The sequence below is a fragment of the Dama dama genome, chromosome 7, assembly GCF_033118175.1.
Source record: "Dama dama isolate Ldn47 chromosome 7, ASM3311817v1, whole genome shotgun sequence".
NCBI classification, from domain to species: Eukaryota; Metazoa; Chordata; class Mammalia; order Artiodactyla; family Cervidae; genus Dama; species Dama dama.
Window position 1 is genome coordinate 13,714,081 of NC_083687.1, and position 18,851 is coordinate 13,732,931.

An 18,851-nucleotide genomic window follows, 5' to 3' on the forward strand; every position below is an offset into this window, starting at 1 on the left:
GGGCGTTCTCAGGAACAGCAGCCTCTCCATGTGACCCCCAGGCAGGCCCACTCTGTAACTGGTGTTAGGTGGTTAAAGCATAAGAAACCTGTCCCGCAAATAGGTGGAAAGACAGGACCCAACTTGCCCAGGGAAGGGCTTTGGGAGAGAAAGGGAGGAGTGGGCCTCTCTGCGGGTAGGTGTCAGGGTGGCGGGCAAAGCGCTGAGGCTTCTGCCAGCCAGAAGCATGTGCGGCACCCGGGATGAACAAGGGCTGGGCTGGGCTGGGCACGCGCTGGGTGAGCTGTCAGTTTCGATACTGTGGTTGAGGAGGTGCAGCTATCGGGAGCCCGCAGTGTAATTTGGTTTATCATGAGCCAGGCTCGGAGGGCCTTGTCACATGTGATAGAAGCGCTTCCCAGATTAGCTCGGGGATTGGGAGGGGTGGGAGGTGACTCCTGGAATGGTGCGTAGCAGTTCACAACATCGACAGCACAGGATCGTAGTCTGAGACTTTAAAACTACCTTAGACATAGAGATGTTCTATCTGATGGATCTGAGGCCTTTTTGCAGTAACCCACAGAATGACAATGGGCTTTTTGTTGACTCATTAACACCTCAGCTAGTCCTCCTCAATCGAGGAATCTCCCCTCTTTCCTTGAGACAAAATGGAATGGGTGATTAAACGATAATTTGCAGAGTCCCCGCAACTCCACAGATCTGTAATTCTATGAATGATGAAAGAGGAAGGGTGCCTGGCTGTGCTTGGACAGGCCATCGGTGTCCCTTAGGAGACACAACAAGGGCAGGAGAGCATCGTGTGGCGTTGGGAGATGCGGGCCCATGACCTCTGCAGAGAAAGACAGCCCGCATTGCCCAGCTGCTGATGGGCCGCCTGCAGCTAAAACAGAGAGGAGGCTCTGTCCATGAATACAGGTGTCCCAGAGAGCCTCACATGCCCAGCCCATGGGAGAGGTTTTAGGGCTGAAAGCTGAGTGACTCAAAGAAGAACCAGGTGAAGTAGGTGCAGAAATAAGTGAGTTTGCGGCACTTTGGGCAGACCAGGCATGTATCACCCTTAAAGAGCAGGGGAAGGGACCCAGCTGTAAAGGGAGCCAGTGCCGCATATGCCAGGGGAACCAGCGGCCCCCGCCCCCTTCTAAAGTTGGGGGCTATGCAGAATAGTCCAGTGGTTAAGCCGCAGTCTCTGGAACCTGTCTGCCCGGGGTCGAATCCTGGCTGTGCCATTTTTCTAGGTCTGCAGCCTTCAGCAGACTAACCTGGCCCTGTAAGTTTTCTTACCGGAAAAATGGGATGAGAGTACTTACCTTCTAGAGCTGTTAATGAGGATTATACAAATTGCTGCACTTGAAGCTGTCAGAATGGAATACTCAGCCTGTGGCCTTCAAAGCAGTGAGTTTATTAACCCTAATATTATTAGTTCCTGCAGTGTACTCTTGAGTCTAAGAAGCAGTGAAATGAGGATAGCTTCAGGAACCCAAGTCTTTTAGTGACTTTGAACTTAGCTCTACTAGGCTAATCCTGGGTAAGACCAAGCTGGATGACCAAGTGGGGCTGGAGGAGGTGTTCAGAGGGTTCAGAGGGTGCAGGGGCAAAGGGCGGTGCCCCGGCCGTGGTGAGCCCCCAGAGGGAAGGACACCTGCTTCTCCCTGGCTGAGCAGTTGTCTGGGGTCACACTGCCTGGGGTGGGGGACCGAAAACACACACAGGAGGATCACTCCAACAGGTTTCCTTGCTGAGACCTCTGAGCAAGGGAACCTCAGGCATGTCCATGCACGGGGGCCGTAGGGGCAGAATGGCCCGGTCCTCTGGGCCGTAGGCTGCTTGAAACGGGCTTCCGGCAGAGCTGGGCCAGGGCTCTTTCCTGGTAGAGGGGGCCTTGGCGATTCTGGCCCTCAGCCTGGGCTGCCTGAATAGAATAATGATGATAATGTCCAGTTGCATTTTATGACATTGTCTATAGATCACACAGTCAAGTATTGGCAATTTAATAAGGTTCAATCTAATAATAGCGGCTTTGCAGCACTTAATGTAGCAGGGACTATCCTGAGTGCTTCTCTGTGTTAGCTCATTGCAGCCATCCCACAAGAAACGTTGTAGTAACTACCCCTATTTCACAAATGGGGAAACTGAGTCACGGTGAGTAGGACTACGGTGTGTGCCTACTCACACCTGAGGTGAAGTGACTAAGCCAGGGTCACCCAGGGAGTCAAGGATTGGCTTGACTCAAATGGGGGAGCCCCGGAAGCCGGGCTCTGGGCGTGGACTGTGTGTCCTGCTGCTCCCTCGGGGCCTGGTCTGGGACCTCCTGGGCCACCGGGGCTCAGTTTGCATCCTCCTCCCCCTCCTCCGCTATTATGGAGGTAGTGATTTCCTAGATACATTATTTAATGTAAGTCAGAGAGAACAGGCATTTGAACAAATGCCTGGTCACATGTAACCTAAAAATTCTCCTCGGGGAAAAGCAGCGTCTCTGGGAGTCCAGGAGAGCACGGGACCCCACAGAGATGTCAGGGCAGGCGCTGACAAGCCCTCAGATGGCTCAGAAGTGACCTTTAGAAGCCCTGTGTAGGGAGCTCCAAGACTAATAACCAGAGTTCCTTTAAATACATAAAAAGGGAACTGGCAGAGGAGTTGGTGGGACCTGCTGATGACCCTTAAACCAGAGGAGCAGCTGGTCTCAATCCTTTGCTTTCATCTTATAGAAGAAAACCTTGGAGAGATTCCCACCCTGAAAGTGACTTTTGCAGGAGACAGGTCAGAGTTGTTAAATGAAATAGTGGTAAGCCTGTGGGCTGTTCCAAGCCTGAATACCCAACTAAGAGTAAATAAAGCCCTTGAACCAGATGGCATCCACCCACCACTTCTGCAGAAACTCAAGGGTGGGATTGTGGAACATTGCCCACAACACAGGCCCCATCTTCAGAGACATCCAGTAAATCGGCAGTTTGAATCATCCCCAGAAAGTGCCCGGATTTTAGTACCCTGGGAACTAAAGATCTTCCACCCAGAGCAGGCCACGACTCCTCGACATAGAAACAAAACAAACATCGGAGGGGGACTCCACTTTCTCTAGGGGGAGTCTTGTACTAAATGTCCTGGGTACTTTTGATGCTGGGAAACCTATGAATAAGTGTGATGCTGAAAAAGTTTACATAACAAGGACGTGTCTTGGAAGTTTTTATTGAGACCAAGGGAATTGTTTCACTGATTCTCAAAACAAGAGGGATTTGTTTCAGAATACTTACTTAGGGGGCCGGATGAGTGTGGGTGGCTGCAGCATTCCTGGCGACCTCGATATAGCAGTGAGGCCGTGGCAGAACCACAGCCTGCATCCAGCCGCCTCACGGACAAGACCACCCTCAGCTGCTGCTGCGACCCAGATCCCAGCAGGGAGGATTTCCTCTTGCAGCAGACGATGCTGCGAATTAGGGATCCTAGGAAGTCATTGGGTTTTTGTGCTAGAATTGTTGGAATGAGACTACTCCCAGAATTAGGTTTTCCCACTGGGAAATTTTCACCGTTCCTTGGTTTGCTGCTGCTGCTAAGTCACTTCAGTCGTGTCCGACTCTGTGCGACCCCACAGACGGCAGCCCACCAGGCTCCTCTGTCCCTGAGATTCTCCAGGCAAGAATACTGGAGTGGGTTGCCATTTCCTTCTCCAGTTCCTTGGTTTAGGAAGGCAAAAAAGACACTCAGAAGATAAGATGAAAGGACTTCCCTGGTGGTCCAGGGGTAAAGATTCCACGCTTCCAACTGCTGGGGGCATAGGTTTGATCCCTGGTCAGGGAAGTTCCACATACTACGTGGTGTGGTGAGAAATAAAAGATGCATCCTGGGCCATCTCCGGAAAAGCTGCCCTTGAGCTGACACACAGTTGGAGCAGTGCAGACACTGAAATCAGAGTTACCACAATGGCGGTTCAGGCCCTCGGGGATTCGGTCACATTGAAATCGCTGTTCCTGACGTTCACGGGGCTTGTAAAAGGTTTGAAAAACTGGGAGTCCAGTGTGTAAAGAAACCTGATGATGGGAAAACGAAAGGCCTGGCATTTATTCACAATCCTGATGGCTTCTGGAGTGAAATTTGGAATCCTAACAGAATGATACCTGTTATTTAGTTCTGTGAGAATGCTGATTTGAGATTTCAGCAAAGACATTGTGGAAGGTAAAACAGGAAACCCTGTGATTCAAGATATTCAGATAACCAGGCGCATCCAGGACTGATGGATCCTTGTCCCAGCTCAGATTATTCTTAAGTCTGTTTCCCTTTCCTATTTCAGCTGTTTTTCACCTAACTGTTCAGTCATCCTAGTTTTAAAGTAGTGCTTTGTCTTATGTCCTTGAATATAGTTGTATAACTTTACTTTTTTAGGCAATGATTAGAACAATTCCCTTCAGAGGCTGCATGTTCCTTCTGTCTCCTTACGAGCCACAAGTCTACAAGTCTGCCTTTGAGTCACCATTTTCAGAAAAAGAAGAAAAAAGCACTTAACATGTTTTTGTCATGGTTACCTTCTGGGGTTTCAGTTCCTCAGAAGTGATTTTTCACAATGAGAGGTAAAGAACCCTGAGTGCACACACACACACACACACACACACAGAAAACTTATTTGACTAGGAAAGTATTTTTACATGCCTGAATACATTTAACGTTTGCAAAGAATGTGCCAGTTTTCCTGGGTGATTCCACCCACGGTGTCATATTTAATGGTATATATTTTCTGTGACCTTTAAGTTCTCTGTTATTAATTATTTCACGTCTTATTTGGTTGTCCGTGGCCCTTATTACCAAGTAACGTTAATCAGCTCTTGCAGATCTCCTTCAGCAGCTTCTTCTGTGGCTTCTTTTCTTTCCATCCCTTCTGCATCGTGCCCCACTTCTCTTGTTTTAGGCACACGGTGTTTAGCATAGTGGTTATAAGCACAGACTCTGGAACCAGACGAGTCTGGTGTTAGTCACTCAGTCGTGTCGACCCTGTGGACTGTAGCCCACCAGGCTCCTCTGTCCATGGGATCCTCCAAGCAAGAATACTGGAGTGGGTGGCCATTTCCTTCTCCAGGGGATCTTCCCCGCCCCGGGATCAAAGCAGGGTCTCCTGCATTGCAGGCAGATTCTTTACTGTCTGAGCCACGAGGGAAGCCCAGATTACCCAGGTTCATATCCTAGCCCAGCACTATGTGATCTATGCAAGTTCCTTAACTCCTCACACTCACTTGTTTTGTAGGTAAAGTGGGCATAGTAAGATGTGCCTCACAGAGTTGATATGGGGCTTAAATGTGCTAGAGTACATGTAAAGACCCCCATCTGGTGAGTAGTAAGTGCTCAATAAACGGTAATTGCCACTATGATGGTGATTATCCTTGATGGTCCCCTCTTGCTCTTCAGTTCTTCCATCTGTTGAACATTCTCTAATATTAGAGTTTCCCCTGCACGTTTTCTTATCAAGGACTCTGCTTATTCCCCACTACCCCTTCTCCTTCGGCCCCCTTGTCTTCCCCTCCGCCCCCTCACACATGACTCATCCTTCCTCTTCTTTTTCCCTTGGAATCTGGATTCTCAGCAGGTACCTTCTCTATCCATTTCAAACTTTTCTTCTCTGAAAGCCACCGCCTCTTCTCGTTCACTTGTAATCACTGTCAGCTGCTTGCCCCATAAGCCGTCTGTTCACACCTGTGGTGTTTCGCCGACTGTTTATTAATGCTTCATGCTCCCATGAGCTGGCTTTGTAACACATGTTCGGTTCCCCACCCCAGCAGTGTCTCTTCTCTACCCCTTGATTAACGTACCTGATTTGTAATTGACAGCGTCTTTTCCCACCCGTGATAATTCAGTTTCTACTTCTTTATCCCTGATTTATCAATGCATGGACCGGGTTCCCATTTTTACAGCGCTGTGGGGGGGCGGAGCTGCAGTTCCTGGGTACGGCCACCAGGTGGCAGAATGGTTCCTCCCACCTAAGCCTCAACTGTTAGTGGGAGAGGTAGTAGGAAGCTGACATATTCAAGGGTAGAATTATTTCAGGGCTTCTGGGAGGTTTCTAGCAAGACTAGAAAAACTGGAAATTACAGGTAGATTCTCTCCTAGAAGAAAATAGTCTCCTATAGACACATCAACTGTTGGTTGTTTTTGCTTATGAGTTATTCAAGTGTATGTAACCATTACAGAATCTGCCTGCAGTGCAGGAGACCCAGGTTTGATCCCTGGGTCAGGAAGATCCCCTGGAGAAGGGCATGGATACCCACTCCAGTTTTCTCGCTTGGAGAATTCCATGGACAAAGGAACCTGGTGGGGTCCCCCTGGTGGAGTCCACGGGGTCTCAAAGAGTCAGACAGGACTGAGCGACTAACAAAAACCATTATAGAAAAATTAGAAAATGCCAATAAGGAAAAAGAAGGTACTTGAAATCTTACTATACAAAAGTGATATATCTCCTTCCAGACATTTTGCCATGCAGATCTGTGTGAATAAATACATACTGTCTGAACATAACCCTTAATGGAAATACTCTGTATATTGGGTTGGCCAGAAAGTTTGTTTGGATTTTCCTCTTTTTTTAAGGTTTTTATTTATTTACTTACCTGACATGTGCACACCGCTGTATTTCAGTTATTTTTTTGGCTGTGCTGGGTCTTCGTCTCCGCACTCACAGCTCTAGTTGTGGAGAGCCGGGGAGCTCTCTGGCTGCTGTGCATAGGCTTCTAATTGTGGTGTCTTGTCTTGCAGAGCACAGGCTCTGGGCGCAGGGCTTCAGCAGTTGCAGCGCAGGGGCCCGTCACTTGTGGCTCGCGGGTCCTAGAGCGTGCAGGCTTCAGTAGTTGTGGCGTTCAGGTTTAGCTGGCTCCTCAGCATGTGGAATCTCTTTCTGGAACAGGGATCAAAGCCATCTCCCCTGCACTGGCAGGCGGAGTCTCATCATCCACTGCGCCACCAGGGAAGTCCTGTTCAGGTTTTTCTATTTGGTGTTGTGAAATATGTTGTTTTTGTAACCTCCTTTTGTCATTGGTACAAAATATAGTAGATGTTCCATAAGGTCAGAATGCATAGATGTGTATAATTTTTTCCCATTTTTGCATTTTTTGCACATTACATGAGTACATGCTTATACAAAAACTGTGAAAGCATTAATAACTTGAGTGCAGGGTATTCCATTTTACAGATTTATCTTTTTAAATTTTTTTTTTTTTTTGGTCACACTGTGCAGCTCGCTGTATCTGATCAGTTCTCTGATCAGGGATCTAACCTGTGCACTCAACAGCTAAAGCATAAAGTCCTCACCATTGGACTGCCGGGGAATTCCCTTGACTTGGGGCTTTCAGTTCGATTCTCAGGCTTGGAAACCCAGGGGCAGCGTTTACAATTAGCCAAGTTTGTTGAATGAGAGTATTAAGCCCTGTTCGAGATCCAGGGACATGAGCACTTTTTTCTGGATGAGTCTTAGGTACCTTTAAAGTGTTCATGCCCTTTGACACGTAATTTCATTCCTAGGAATTTAGCCCAAGGAAATAATCTAAAATATGGCTTTATGCACAAGGCTGTTCATTATAATTTCATTATAGTGAAAAACCAGAAATAATTAAATGCTCAAAACAGGAAGATACTGAGTAAATTAGGGTACTTCTGCATCATGGAAAATTCTTTGACCATTGAAAATGTCTAAAAGGAGTTTTTAATATTAGAGGAAATGCTTATGCTAAGTGCTACACAGATTCAAAAGTATTTAGAGAAAATGTTTCATCTGTATAAAAATGTGCAGAAAAAGGACTGGAAGGAAATATGCCAAAATGCTTTAAAAGTAGCTTCCTCTTGATTATGAAGTTAAGGGTGGTTTATTTTGTGCTCTATTATTTTCAACAAAGTAAACAAGCTTCCACAAAATGTGTATTACTAGGGGGAAAATGTTCTGTAACAGAAGTAATATACAAAGACTTTATTGTAATAATTGAAAATGAGGTGAAATATAATGAGAGAAAGCAAGTCTCGCATCTCCAAAGGTAACCAGTGTTAACAGTTTCACCACCTAGCCTTTTAAAAATATTACATACATACGTGCATATACAAACATATAGTTGTATTTTCTCTTTTACCTGAGTGGGATCATAACTCTATTTTTCTGCAACTTGCTTGTTTTTGCCCTTAAAAATGTCTTTGGTATCTTTGCACCTTGACACATGTAGTCCTGCTTCGTATTATAGGTGCTGCTTGTATTTCAGAATTTGGAGAGTTGTTTTCTCTGAGTGCCCGGTACTGACAGGCGCCTCCCTCATGTCCTCTTCCCTACTATTTGAAGCAATGGTGCGGTGCTGGCCCTTGTACAGGAGTGCAAATGTTTCCCAAGGAGAAGTACTAAGAGGTTAAGTTGCTGGATCAGAGACCATGTGTATTTCTGGGTTTATTTTTTTCCCCTTTGTGTTTTTTTTTTTTCCCCTCTATTTTTTTGTTCTGTTTTGTGGGAGAGGTGTATTGTTTGTTTGGTTGGGGTTTTGTTTTTTGGCCACACCGTGCAGCTTGCAGGATCTTAGTTCCCCAACCAGGGCTGGAACCCAGGCCCCGGCAGTGCAAGCACTGAGTCTAACCACTGGACTGCCAGTGAAGTCCCTGCATCTCTGGTTTTGACAGATGTGGCCTGAGTTTGTGAAGATGATATGAACTTGTCTCCTGAAACTAAGACCAGAGAATAACAGTGGCTTCAAACAAAGCAGCTGTTTGCTTCTCTTCCATTTAGAGGCTGAGTGCGAGTCCAGGGCTAACGTGGCTCCAGGGTGGCAAGGACTCGGGTTTCTTCTCTCTTGTTGCTCTGCCATCTTCAACACATACCTTTATTCTTAGGGTCTAAGGTGACTGCTTCAAACTCCTCCATTCATCACCGTTTTCTAGGAAGGGGAGGAGTAGTTTAGGGCAGAACCCAGGAGTTACACTGCCCCCCAGATTGGCCAGAACTTATCATACTGGCCATACATAGCAGTGATGTTCCCGTGTATCTCTGTGCCCAGCTAAACTTCTGTTACTAAAGGAAGAAATATTATAAAAGATACACAAGACCTCTTCACTAAAAACTACAAAGCATTGCTAGAGGGCACACATCGGCCAGTGGTAGGGTTACAGCATGTTGATGGGCCATTGGCATTTTGTACATTACCTGTTTGCACCCGTTTGTTTTTTTTTTTCCCCATTTAGTGGTTTTCCTTTTCTTCTTACTGATTTTTAGGTACTCCTTTTTTATTGTAGATATTAACCTTTTGTCTTTTATAAGTGTTATAAATATTTTCCTGTATTCAATTTTCTTGTATTTTAACCTTGTTTTTGTGCCTTGATATAATGAGGTTTCAGAACTGTATCAAATCCGTCAGTCTCTTTCTGGGTTTTGTCTTGCTACTGTTTCTTTTATAATCAGAAAAATAAGAAGATCCAGTTCTGAAAGAGAGGCAGAGAAAGAACACAAAGTGGCAGCAAAGGCAAGGGTAACTAAATTATAGAGATAACCTAAAATTTCACATTCATTCTTTATTCTAATATCCTCTTTAATAGGCTCTCTCCATGGAGCTGATTGAGGGACCTGGGCTTTGAAAACTGAATAGGATTTAGATAGGTAGAGGAGAAAAAGAGGAGGTGTTCCAAGCAAAAGGAACAACCTAAATTAAACCCTGGAGGCGCAGATAAATGTGGCTGAAGTGGACCCGGCTGGATGAGGCTCATACCTTGGGAATAGTGGGACATAAGCTGGACAGGTAGGTTGAGGACAGTCTCTGGGGAACAGAGCAGAGGATAAATACAGTGATTAACAAGCAAACATTGGGATTAGGCGAAAGATTGTCCAATGCAAAAAGGTTTGTAGCAGTCTTATCCATGAAGGTGTTTTGTTTTGTTTTTTCCCTTAAAGGAAATAAATGAAGTGTCTAATAAAAGGGAAATGTTTTAGTAAATTAGAGTATAGCCACATGATAGAGTACTAACATTGAGAATAATCATTTTTGAAGGCTGTGCGGAAAAACACAAAAATTATAGGAAAAAAGGATGATTAAAAAGCATGTAAAATCATAATTATGATTACAGCTATTTAAAGAAATGTGCATGTGAAAAAAAAGACAGAAAAGGAATACTTTGAAATTAAGAGAGGTATATTTGGATGGGTGATTATTTTTCTCCTTTAAAGATGCTCATGTATTGTTGTCATCCTCTATTTATAATCTTTTTTGTTTTTTTTTTTTTTAATAATCTTTTTAAAGAGGCAGGTGTTAGTGGATCAGAGACTCAGCAGAGGCTTTTCAGGGCTTCCTGAAGGAGAACTAGGGGCCAAGGGCCGTGTGCCACAGGGGAGGAGGGAGGCCAGACCCTGGGGATGGGTGACCCAGGAGGAAGGGGCTCCATTCCACGGCCTGCGGGTCCCTTGGTCAGTAGTCCCGCAGTGATCAAATGATAAAAGTCCTTTCTTGCATTCCAGGGTCTCCTCATGCTGCTGCAAAACCTACCTACGATACACTGGGGCAACGAAGAGATTGGGCTGCTCCTTGCCGAGGCCTATAGACTCAAGTACATGTTCGCCGACGCCCCCAATCACTACCGCCGATAGGTGCTGTCTCCCCAGGGGGACCCAGGCTGCCCCCATCTCTGATGGCAATCTGATCACTGTGGCCACTGTGCGAGCCGTGGACTCCGGCCAGGAGCCACTCCTGCTGTAAAAAGCTCACATCCGCCGCCCAGGTCTTAACTTTCTGGCGTGCCTGTCCACCACTCCATGTCTCCGGACGGGTCTCCTGGACCACTATCAGTATTCCATGACACGTGGATGGGCTCAGCTCTGGGAGAGGACAGAAAAGGAGGTACAGGGTTGTCTGCCCCTTTAAGAGAAACCAGAGAGAAGAAGGGGAAGGCTCAGGGTCTCAACTCACATTGCCCTACGTGGACTGGCTGTCTCTTGCCTCCCAGCCCCAACTGACACCGTTGCTTTTTTGTGACATAGTTTGATTTGATCATAGGTCAAAAATGCCTTATGTTTTCAAAAGACTCCTGTCCCCTCCCCTCTACCCCCAACTCCTAGCCCTTCCCCTTCCGCCCAAGTCTAAGCCAGTGAGGGGCAGCTTCCTAGGAGCTTTGTTCTCAGTCAGAGGAGGCACTGATGCTTATAACTCTGGGGAGAGACCTACAGCCAAGGGCTCGGAATTTTATTTTTCCTTTTCTCACACAGATGTCTGTGCGTGTGCCTGCGTCTGTGTGTGTATGTGGGTGTACACAGCCATCAACGTTTAGTTACACGTCCAAATGTCCGTATGTGTCCGGACCAGCCCCGTCAAACAGCCAGCTGGGAAGGGCCCCAGTGACCAAGTATACACGCATCCCTTGAGAAGGATCAGGTCAGGGGAGGGAGAAGGGGCTTATTACCTCTCCGAAACCCCCCCCTTTTTTCCGTGATGACCCACTCCAAGATATTATTATGTGTAAATTGTGTTATTATGTATATGGGTAAAGATGTATAAATATATGTCTTCTTTGTAGCAGATATGATTTTTATATTTATAACGTGCATCAACATGTGAAAGCAATCTAGGTCACTAGCACAGAGGAAGTTGCCAGGCAGGTGACTTCAGCGCCCCCAGGTTGGTTCCTGGGCGCCCATCCTGTGAGGGAAGAGAAGGGGCGTCGGCCGCGGTGAGCACAGCCGACAGATGGAGCTGATCTGATGATGGCGGGAGCCCTCCCCAGCATCAGTGTCTCTGAGTTTTTCCTGTCTTCCTCCTCCCCTCCCCAGCCCCAGGCCTCCAGACGCACTTGCCCTGTTCCTTCCCCACCCATCTTCGGCAGTCAGAGCTCCCCTCCCTCCACCCCAGCTGCTCCCCCCGCCCCCAGGGACAGGGCTGCAGAGGCAGAAGCCCCTCTGCATGTTTCTAGCCCCCTGCCTTTCCCCCGGAATTGGGGGAGGGCTTTGGTTTTCACGTTTTTTTTTTTTTACAAGTCAGCATTGTATTCAAGATAAGCTGTGACTGACTGTCAGTGCCAAGGGAGAGGGTTTCCTGTGTGTTCCTGGGGCCTGGGGCTCTTCCCAGAGAGAGGCATCTGGTGTGCCCCCCACTGTCACCATCACACCCCACGCAGCTCACGAGGTGGGCGACCTGTGTTGGATGCTGGTGGAGGGGGAGGTGGCAGGCAGCCGGCACCCTCTGCGGAAGCTGGGCGGTGCCCCGTGTGGGCGAGGCCCTGAGTCTCCCAGTGGCCCCCGTGGCGCTGGCACGTTCCATTTCTCACCGGGAGCTGTTTCTCAGGCATTCTTTCCAGCCCTCTCCTCCCCGTCCGTGTGCCTCAATAGCCTCCTTCACAGAGTGAGAGGGCTGTGGTCCTCCCTCGACCGGACTAATTAAAGAAAGACACTTGTGTTCCCAAGTGGTGGTTTTATTTTTTTAGTTTTTATGTTTGTATGGGAAATTGTGGATAAAGTGAAAGAACTGTAAATAAATAGTGTATTTCCTCCTCCACTGCTGATCTTTCTGCCATGGATTTGCGTAACCCCAAACCTCAGGTCTCCTGTTGTCAGACTCCTCGTGCTGATGCCTGTAAGCATGGGGGGCGAGCTTTCTGTAGGGCAAGCACAGGATCGACGGGAGGGCGGGAGGCAGCCTCAGAGGATGTCGGTAAACACTTGCGAGCGCCTCCTCTGTGCCGGATACTGTGGACGCAAACGTGATTCGTGATTCTTCACCGCTCATGTGTATAGGGCACCTTGCCGTGTGCAAAGCACTGTGAAAAGCACTTGAGGTTTCTTTCATTTATGCAAAAGGAGTATATAATCTAATGGAGGTTAGAAAATGGACTGGAATTTCAGCACTAGGTGAAAGCCTGGAGACATCTAGTTCAATAACCTCATTGTTCACAGAGGAAAACCCAACCCAGGCCAAGGCCAAGGAAGGGTCATCAAGAGTGAGGACCAGAGGACAGTTCTTCCACAGACTGGCCCTTCACTTAGGGTCTTAATTAGGTTTTGGCTTGGAGTCATTTTGTTTGTGTTTGGGTTTTTTTGAGATTTCAGTGGTGGTAGGTAGTTTTTCTGTTGGGAACCTTACTGTGATATGTTTTAAGAAAGGCAGTTGACTGCATTTTTCTTCTACAAAGAATGGACTGGAATGGTAGTTTCTCCACTGAGAACGTCTCCCTAGGATTCACTGGAGAGTGCTGCTTGGTTTCAGTCACTAGAAGCTATATTAGGATTAAATTCAGCCACTTGTAACAGAAACCAGAAATAACAGCTGGGTTTACACAGCATGGGGATTCACTTCTCGCTACCATGAGTGTCCAAAAGTAGGCAACCCAGGGCTGGTATGATGAATGTGTTTCACAAAGTCTTTAGGAACCTGGACTCCTCTAGGTCTTCTTGGCCAAGATGGTAGCTAGCACTCCAGCTACTACATCTGTTTTCCAAGCAACAAGATGGATTAAAGAAAGGAGAAAAAATGTAGGAAATGTGTGAGCAGTATTTTATATAAGGTTCCTGAAGGCCGCTCCATAATATCTCCTCTTACAACTCACAGGCTAGGACTTAGTCCCAAGGTAAGGGGATTAGTCTATTCCAGGACACCATATGCCTGGCTCAGAATCAGGATTCGAAACCATGGAGGAAGGGAAGAACAGATACTAGGATTCGAGTGGCATTATTTATAATAAGAATTTTTGAAAAGGGAGACCAGACTGTCTGATAAGCATAGGGGATGGATCTGACTGAAATTCAAGTGATTGTTCATGCTCAGACTTAGAATTTAACTTTTTTCATGAAACATGGACAGTACTTCTATATGATATTATTTGGACTGAGGTCATTCATTGTTCCTGAGACTGGTAGAAAAAATAACTGACCTAGACTTGGCTTCATTCAAAAAATTCTGTTTTTCACTTATGTAGAAAGTTAAGCATTTTCTGAAATATGTTTAATCATGACTAGGAAACGTGAAAACTTTTCAGACAAATCTTGGCATGCTCTGACCTGCAGTTTATCTGTTCTTTCTGCGATCAGAACCTCTACAGTTAACTAGGCCCTATTTCTGTTTTTATTCATCCATGAGGAGAGAGTGGCACAGATTCCTCAGCTAGTGACCTTGTTGCTCCTAGAGGCGTGAATCTCATGTTGAGAGTTTGGCTTGTCTTGGATTGGACTTTGCACGTCAGAGACAGCTTTGTAAAGCTTCAAGGATTGGAGTCAGAACCTAAGGCCCTGTAACTGAGCCCTTCATACCTCTCCTCAGGACTTCCAGTTCACCCTTCCTGGTTGGAGACCATTTTGAAAGCTGCTGCAGACTCCAAGAAGTCAATTTATTAGACTCACGATGAAAAAGGTGAGATTCACACAGGATCAGAGAACATCCAGCACATTGTACATGACCAGACTCTTTGGAGCCTGTGCCAACTTGCCAGGATAGCCACAGCTACAGCCGATCAGAGCATCTCCTTATTTTGGCAAAGGTTCAATTAGCATTCTTAGAAGCAAGGAGAATCCATGTTGATTTTGATTGAGCAGGTGATCTGTGAGCTTTGGCTCCTGAGTGATGAATGTGAAAGTCCCTTCTTGAACTGATAGCTGGAGGTGGGGAATCTGGAAGCCAGATCCCGAGGCCCCACAACTTGCTCTGAGGATACCAAGCCTGTCTCTGTGGTGACCCTAACACACCTGTCCTACCCAACCCAGCTGTTGGAGAGAGGAGAACCCAGGCCTCTTCAAGCCACTGGTCTCCAACCTTCTTCTCCAGCCCTTTAACCTGTGTTTAATGTGGGATTCTTAGAGACAGGATATAGTTGGGTCTTGATCTCCAATCCAATCTGACAGTCTCTTAATTTGATGCATTTGGGCCATTTACAAATGATGTTGATGTGGTTGACGTTTAGGTCTACCATTTTATTTGGTTTCTGTTTGTTCTGTTTGTTTTTTGTTTCTATCTCTCCCCTCTCCTGCCACTTTTGGGTTATATGAATATTTTTTAGTATTTCATTGTAATATGTCTATTCACTTTTGGTTGTATCTGACATTGCTCTCAGGATTATAATACACAAATCTAACTACCTACAGTTAATATTTTATCACTTTGAGTAAAACGTAGATGCCTCTCAACCATATATTCTCACCTTTTATGTTAGGGTTGTTATGTAAATTATGTCAGGATACATTGAAAACCTTACCAGATACTGTTACAATTTTTGCTTTTAATAGTTACATATATTTTAAAGAACTTAAGAGGAGACATTTAGCGTTTATGTTCTTCCTTGATTCCTTCTGTTCCAAGTTTCCCTCTGCTATTATTTCCCTTCAGCCTGAAAAACTCCCTTGAGCACTTCTCTTATAGGAAGTATGTAGTCCTCTTAAATTTTCCTTCATCTGAGAACTGACTTTATTTTGCCTTCATTCCTGAATTTATTCTCTCTAGATATAGTTATTTTCTTTCAGCACTTCAACAATGCCCCACTGTCTTCTCACTTCCACAATTTCTGATGAGAAATCCCTAGCAATTGAAATCATTGCTCTATACCTAATTAACCATTTTTACCAGACTGGCTTTTTTTTAAATTGTAGCAAAATGTGCATATACATATTATAAAATTTGCCTTCTTAATCATTTCTGGGGAATGAGCTGGCAGTCTAGTGGTTAAAACTGCCAGGACCCGGGTTCAATCCCTGGTCAGGGAACTGAGATCCTACAAACCACACGGCATGGTTATATATATATATATATATGTATAGTATTGTTGTTGTTTAGTCACTAAGTCTTATGTAACTCTTTGCTACCCCATGGACTGTAGCCCACCAGGCTCCTCTGTCCATGGTATTTCCCAGGCAAGAATACTGGAGCGGTTGCCATTTCCTTCTCCAGGGGATCTTCCTGACCCAGGGGCTGAACCCACGTCTCCTGCATTGCAGGCGGATTCTTTACTGCTGAGCTACTGAATGAGACTCCGGGTCTTATTAAAAATCCAGCTCTCCTCCTCTTTTGTTCTTTATTGTTTTTGGCTGCACTGCGAGGCTTTTGAAATCTTAGTTCCCAGACCAGGGATTAAACCTGGTGAAGACTGCAGAGTCCTAATCACTGGGCCACAAGGGAGTTCCCTCCTCCTGTTTTATAAGTAAAGTTTTGTTGGAATACGACCCTGCCTGTTTATTTACATATTACCTATTGCTGCTTTGGCATAGCGATAGCAGAGTTGAGTAGTTGTGATAGGCTATGATTCACAAAGCCTAAACTATGTGATATCTGTCCCTTTATGGAAAAAGTGTGCTGACCCCTGCTCTAGAAAACGTTGATTTTGTTTTGTTTTAGCAGGGAATCAATCCAGTTAGGTTCAAACTGCAGGTTCTGTCACTTTTGCTGTGGGCTGTCGTTCCAATGTCATTTCAGTTTTTCAGAGGCTTTGCTCGGCTATTTAGGATTTGTTCTGATGATGCAAAAATTGTGCCAGTTCACTCACAAAATTAGGGGACCCCCCCCTTCTCTAGCTGGCCCCTCTTTTGGATTCTCCCTATCCCCTTTGGTTCACCAAGGCTTCATTTCCCAATCAGTTAACCAGAATGACAGTGTTTCTCTTGAAATTTCAGGTGCCCATATTGCTGCCACCACTGCTCCAGAATTGAGGGCTACCCTTGGGACCAGTCCAGGAGAGAGAGAAAAAAATGTTAATGAGAATTCTGACTTGGAACGACCCTTTTCCCAAGTCTGGTCAGAGAGATGGGGTTTGTGAAAGAAATATGTATTTGGTCTCTGCCTCTGGTTCCTGCCACAGAGCTCCTAAAGTCATTTAATTTTTTTGAGAGATAGGGGTGCATATAGTCAAGGCTATGGTTTTTCCACTAGTCATTTATGGCTGTGAGAGTTGGACCATAAAGAAGACTGAATCCAAAGAATTGACGCTTTCGAACTGTGTTGCTGGAGAACACTCTTGAGAGTCCCTTAGACAGCAACAAGATCAAACCAGTCACTCCTAAAGGAAATCAACCGTGAATATTCATTGGAAGGACTGATGCTGAAGCTGAAGCTCCAGTACTTTGGCCACCTGATGAGCTGACTCATTGGAAAATACCCTGATGCTGGGAAAGATTGAAGGCAAAAGGAGAAGGGGATGACAGAGGATGAGATGGTTATTGGATAGCATCACTGACTCAATGGACATGAATTTGAGCAAACTCTTTGAGATGGTAGAGGACTGAGGAGTCTGGAAGGCTGTGGTTCATTGGGTCTCAATGAGGCAGACATGACTTAGCAACCGAAAAACAAGGATTTTGTTAGGCTTTAGGATTATCTTTTTTCCTGACAATTAATCTTGACCTCCCAGTTCCTGACGCAGATCTCCTAAATCCCTTGGGATTTCTTGAGTGGTAAGAGCATCTTTTGTTCTAATGAGGTGACTCTTGGTGGGCTCCTGAATAGATTCAGGATGGGGGCCTGGTCACAAGAAAGATTATGTCATGATTAAAAGCTTGGAAACTTTCAGCCTCACCACCCATCCTCTGGGGAAGGGAGGAAGGTTGGGGATTGAATTAATGATCATTATGCCTATGTGATGAAGCCTTCATAAAAAATCTTACCAAAGAGGATCAGAGAAATTCCAGTTGAACACATCCCTATGCTGGTAGAGTGGTGCTCCCCAATTTCACAGGGACAGAAATTCCTCTGTTCAGCTCCCTTCCTTCCAGACTTTCATTTATGTACCTCTTCATCTGGCTGTTACTTTATAATAAACCAGTAAAGGTAAGTAAGTGTTTCCTTGAGTTCTGTTTTCTTGAGTTTCTGATATAGCAAATTATCAAACCTGAGGAAGAGGTGGGTTATGGGAACCCCTGATTTGTAGCTAGTTATTCAGAAGTAAAGGTGGTATCCTGAGATGTGTGACTGGCATCTGAAACGGACATCCTTTTGGGCATGAGCCCGGAACCTCTGAGGTCTGCACTAACTCCAGGTAGTTAGTGTCAGAACTGAACTGCAGGACACCCAGTTGGTGTCCGGAGAGTTAAGAGAATTGGTTGGTATGGAAAACAACCCACACAAGTCTGGTGTCAGAAGTAAAGCTGTGAGAAGAGTAGAAGAAACAAGAGTTGTTTTCCTGTAGGTTTCTCTTGAAGTTTTTGCTGACTCTGCTACTGTGAACTCCCCTGCAGGGGGCCTACTCTCTGATCAAAGCTGTGAAGAAAAAAAGGAAAACATTTTTGAGACACTCAGCGATTACAGATAGCTTCTCCCAGCTCCCTAATTTGCCTGCTTGTTTACTTTGCAGAGTTTTCAGGTAGTTGTATTTTGTCCAGAATATTTAGTTGTAACTGTTGACAGAGAAACTATAGTGGGCTTATTCCATCTTGTCCAGAACCAAAAACCCTTCCAACCTTTAGTGAAAACAACACCACGCTTTACATTAAGACCCATATAGATACATACACAAATATGAGCAACGTTTCACAAACAGCACCTGCCCTCACTATTTGTGATGGCCTCTGACCTGTTCTATTATATTCCATTTTTCAAAAATAGTGGTCAAGATTCTTTGTTGTTCAGTCACCCAGCCCTGTCCGACTCTTTGCAACCCCATAGACTGCAGCACACCAGGCCTCCCTGTCTCTCACCATCTCCCGAAGTTTGCCCGAGTTCATGTCCATTTTTTCAGTGATGCCATCCAGTCATCTCATCCTCTGACGCCCTTTTCTTCTTCTGCCCTCAATCTTTCCCAGCCTCAGGGACTTTTCCAATGAGTCTGCTGTTCGCATCAGCTGACCGAAATACTGGAGCTTCAGCATTAGTCCTTAAAATGTGTATCCAGGGTTGATTTCCCTCAAGGTTGACTGGTTTGATCTCGCTGTCCAAGGGACAGGAGTCTTCTCCAGCACCACAGTTCAAAGG

The 18,851-nt window shown here is 45.7% G+C and overlaps 1 protein-coding gene and 1 pseudogene across 1 annotated transcript in view; both read left to right on the forward strand.

Annotated features, from left to right (window-relative positions):
* Window positions 1-12,467, forward strand: part of TBC1D22B (TBC1 domain family member 22B) — a 67,198-nt gene extending 54,731 nt beyond the window's left edge. The window contains exon 13 of the mRNA XM_061146600.1: window positions 10,442-12,467. Coding sequence (XP_061002583.1) covers window positions 10,442-10,570 — 129 coding nt within the window. The 3' untranslated portion in view covers window positions 10,571-12,467. The remainder of the gene's footprint in view (window positions 1-10,441) is intronic.
* Window positions 243-4,448, forward strand: LOC133059970 (lactoylglutathione lyase-like; annotated as a pseudogene).
* Window positions 12,468-18,851: the final 6,384 nt, after the last annotated feature.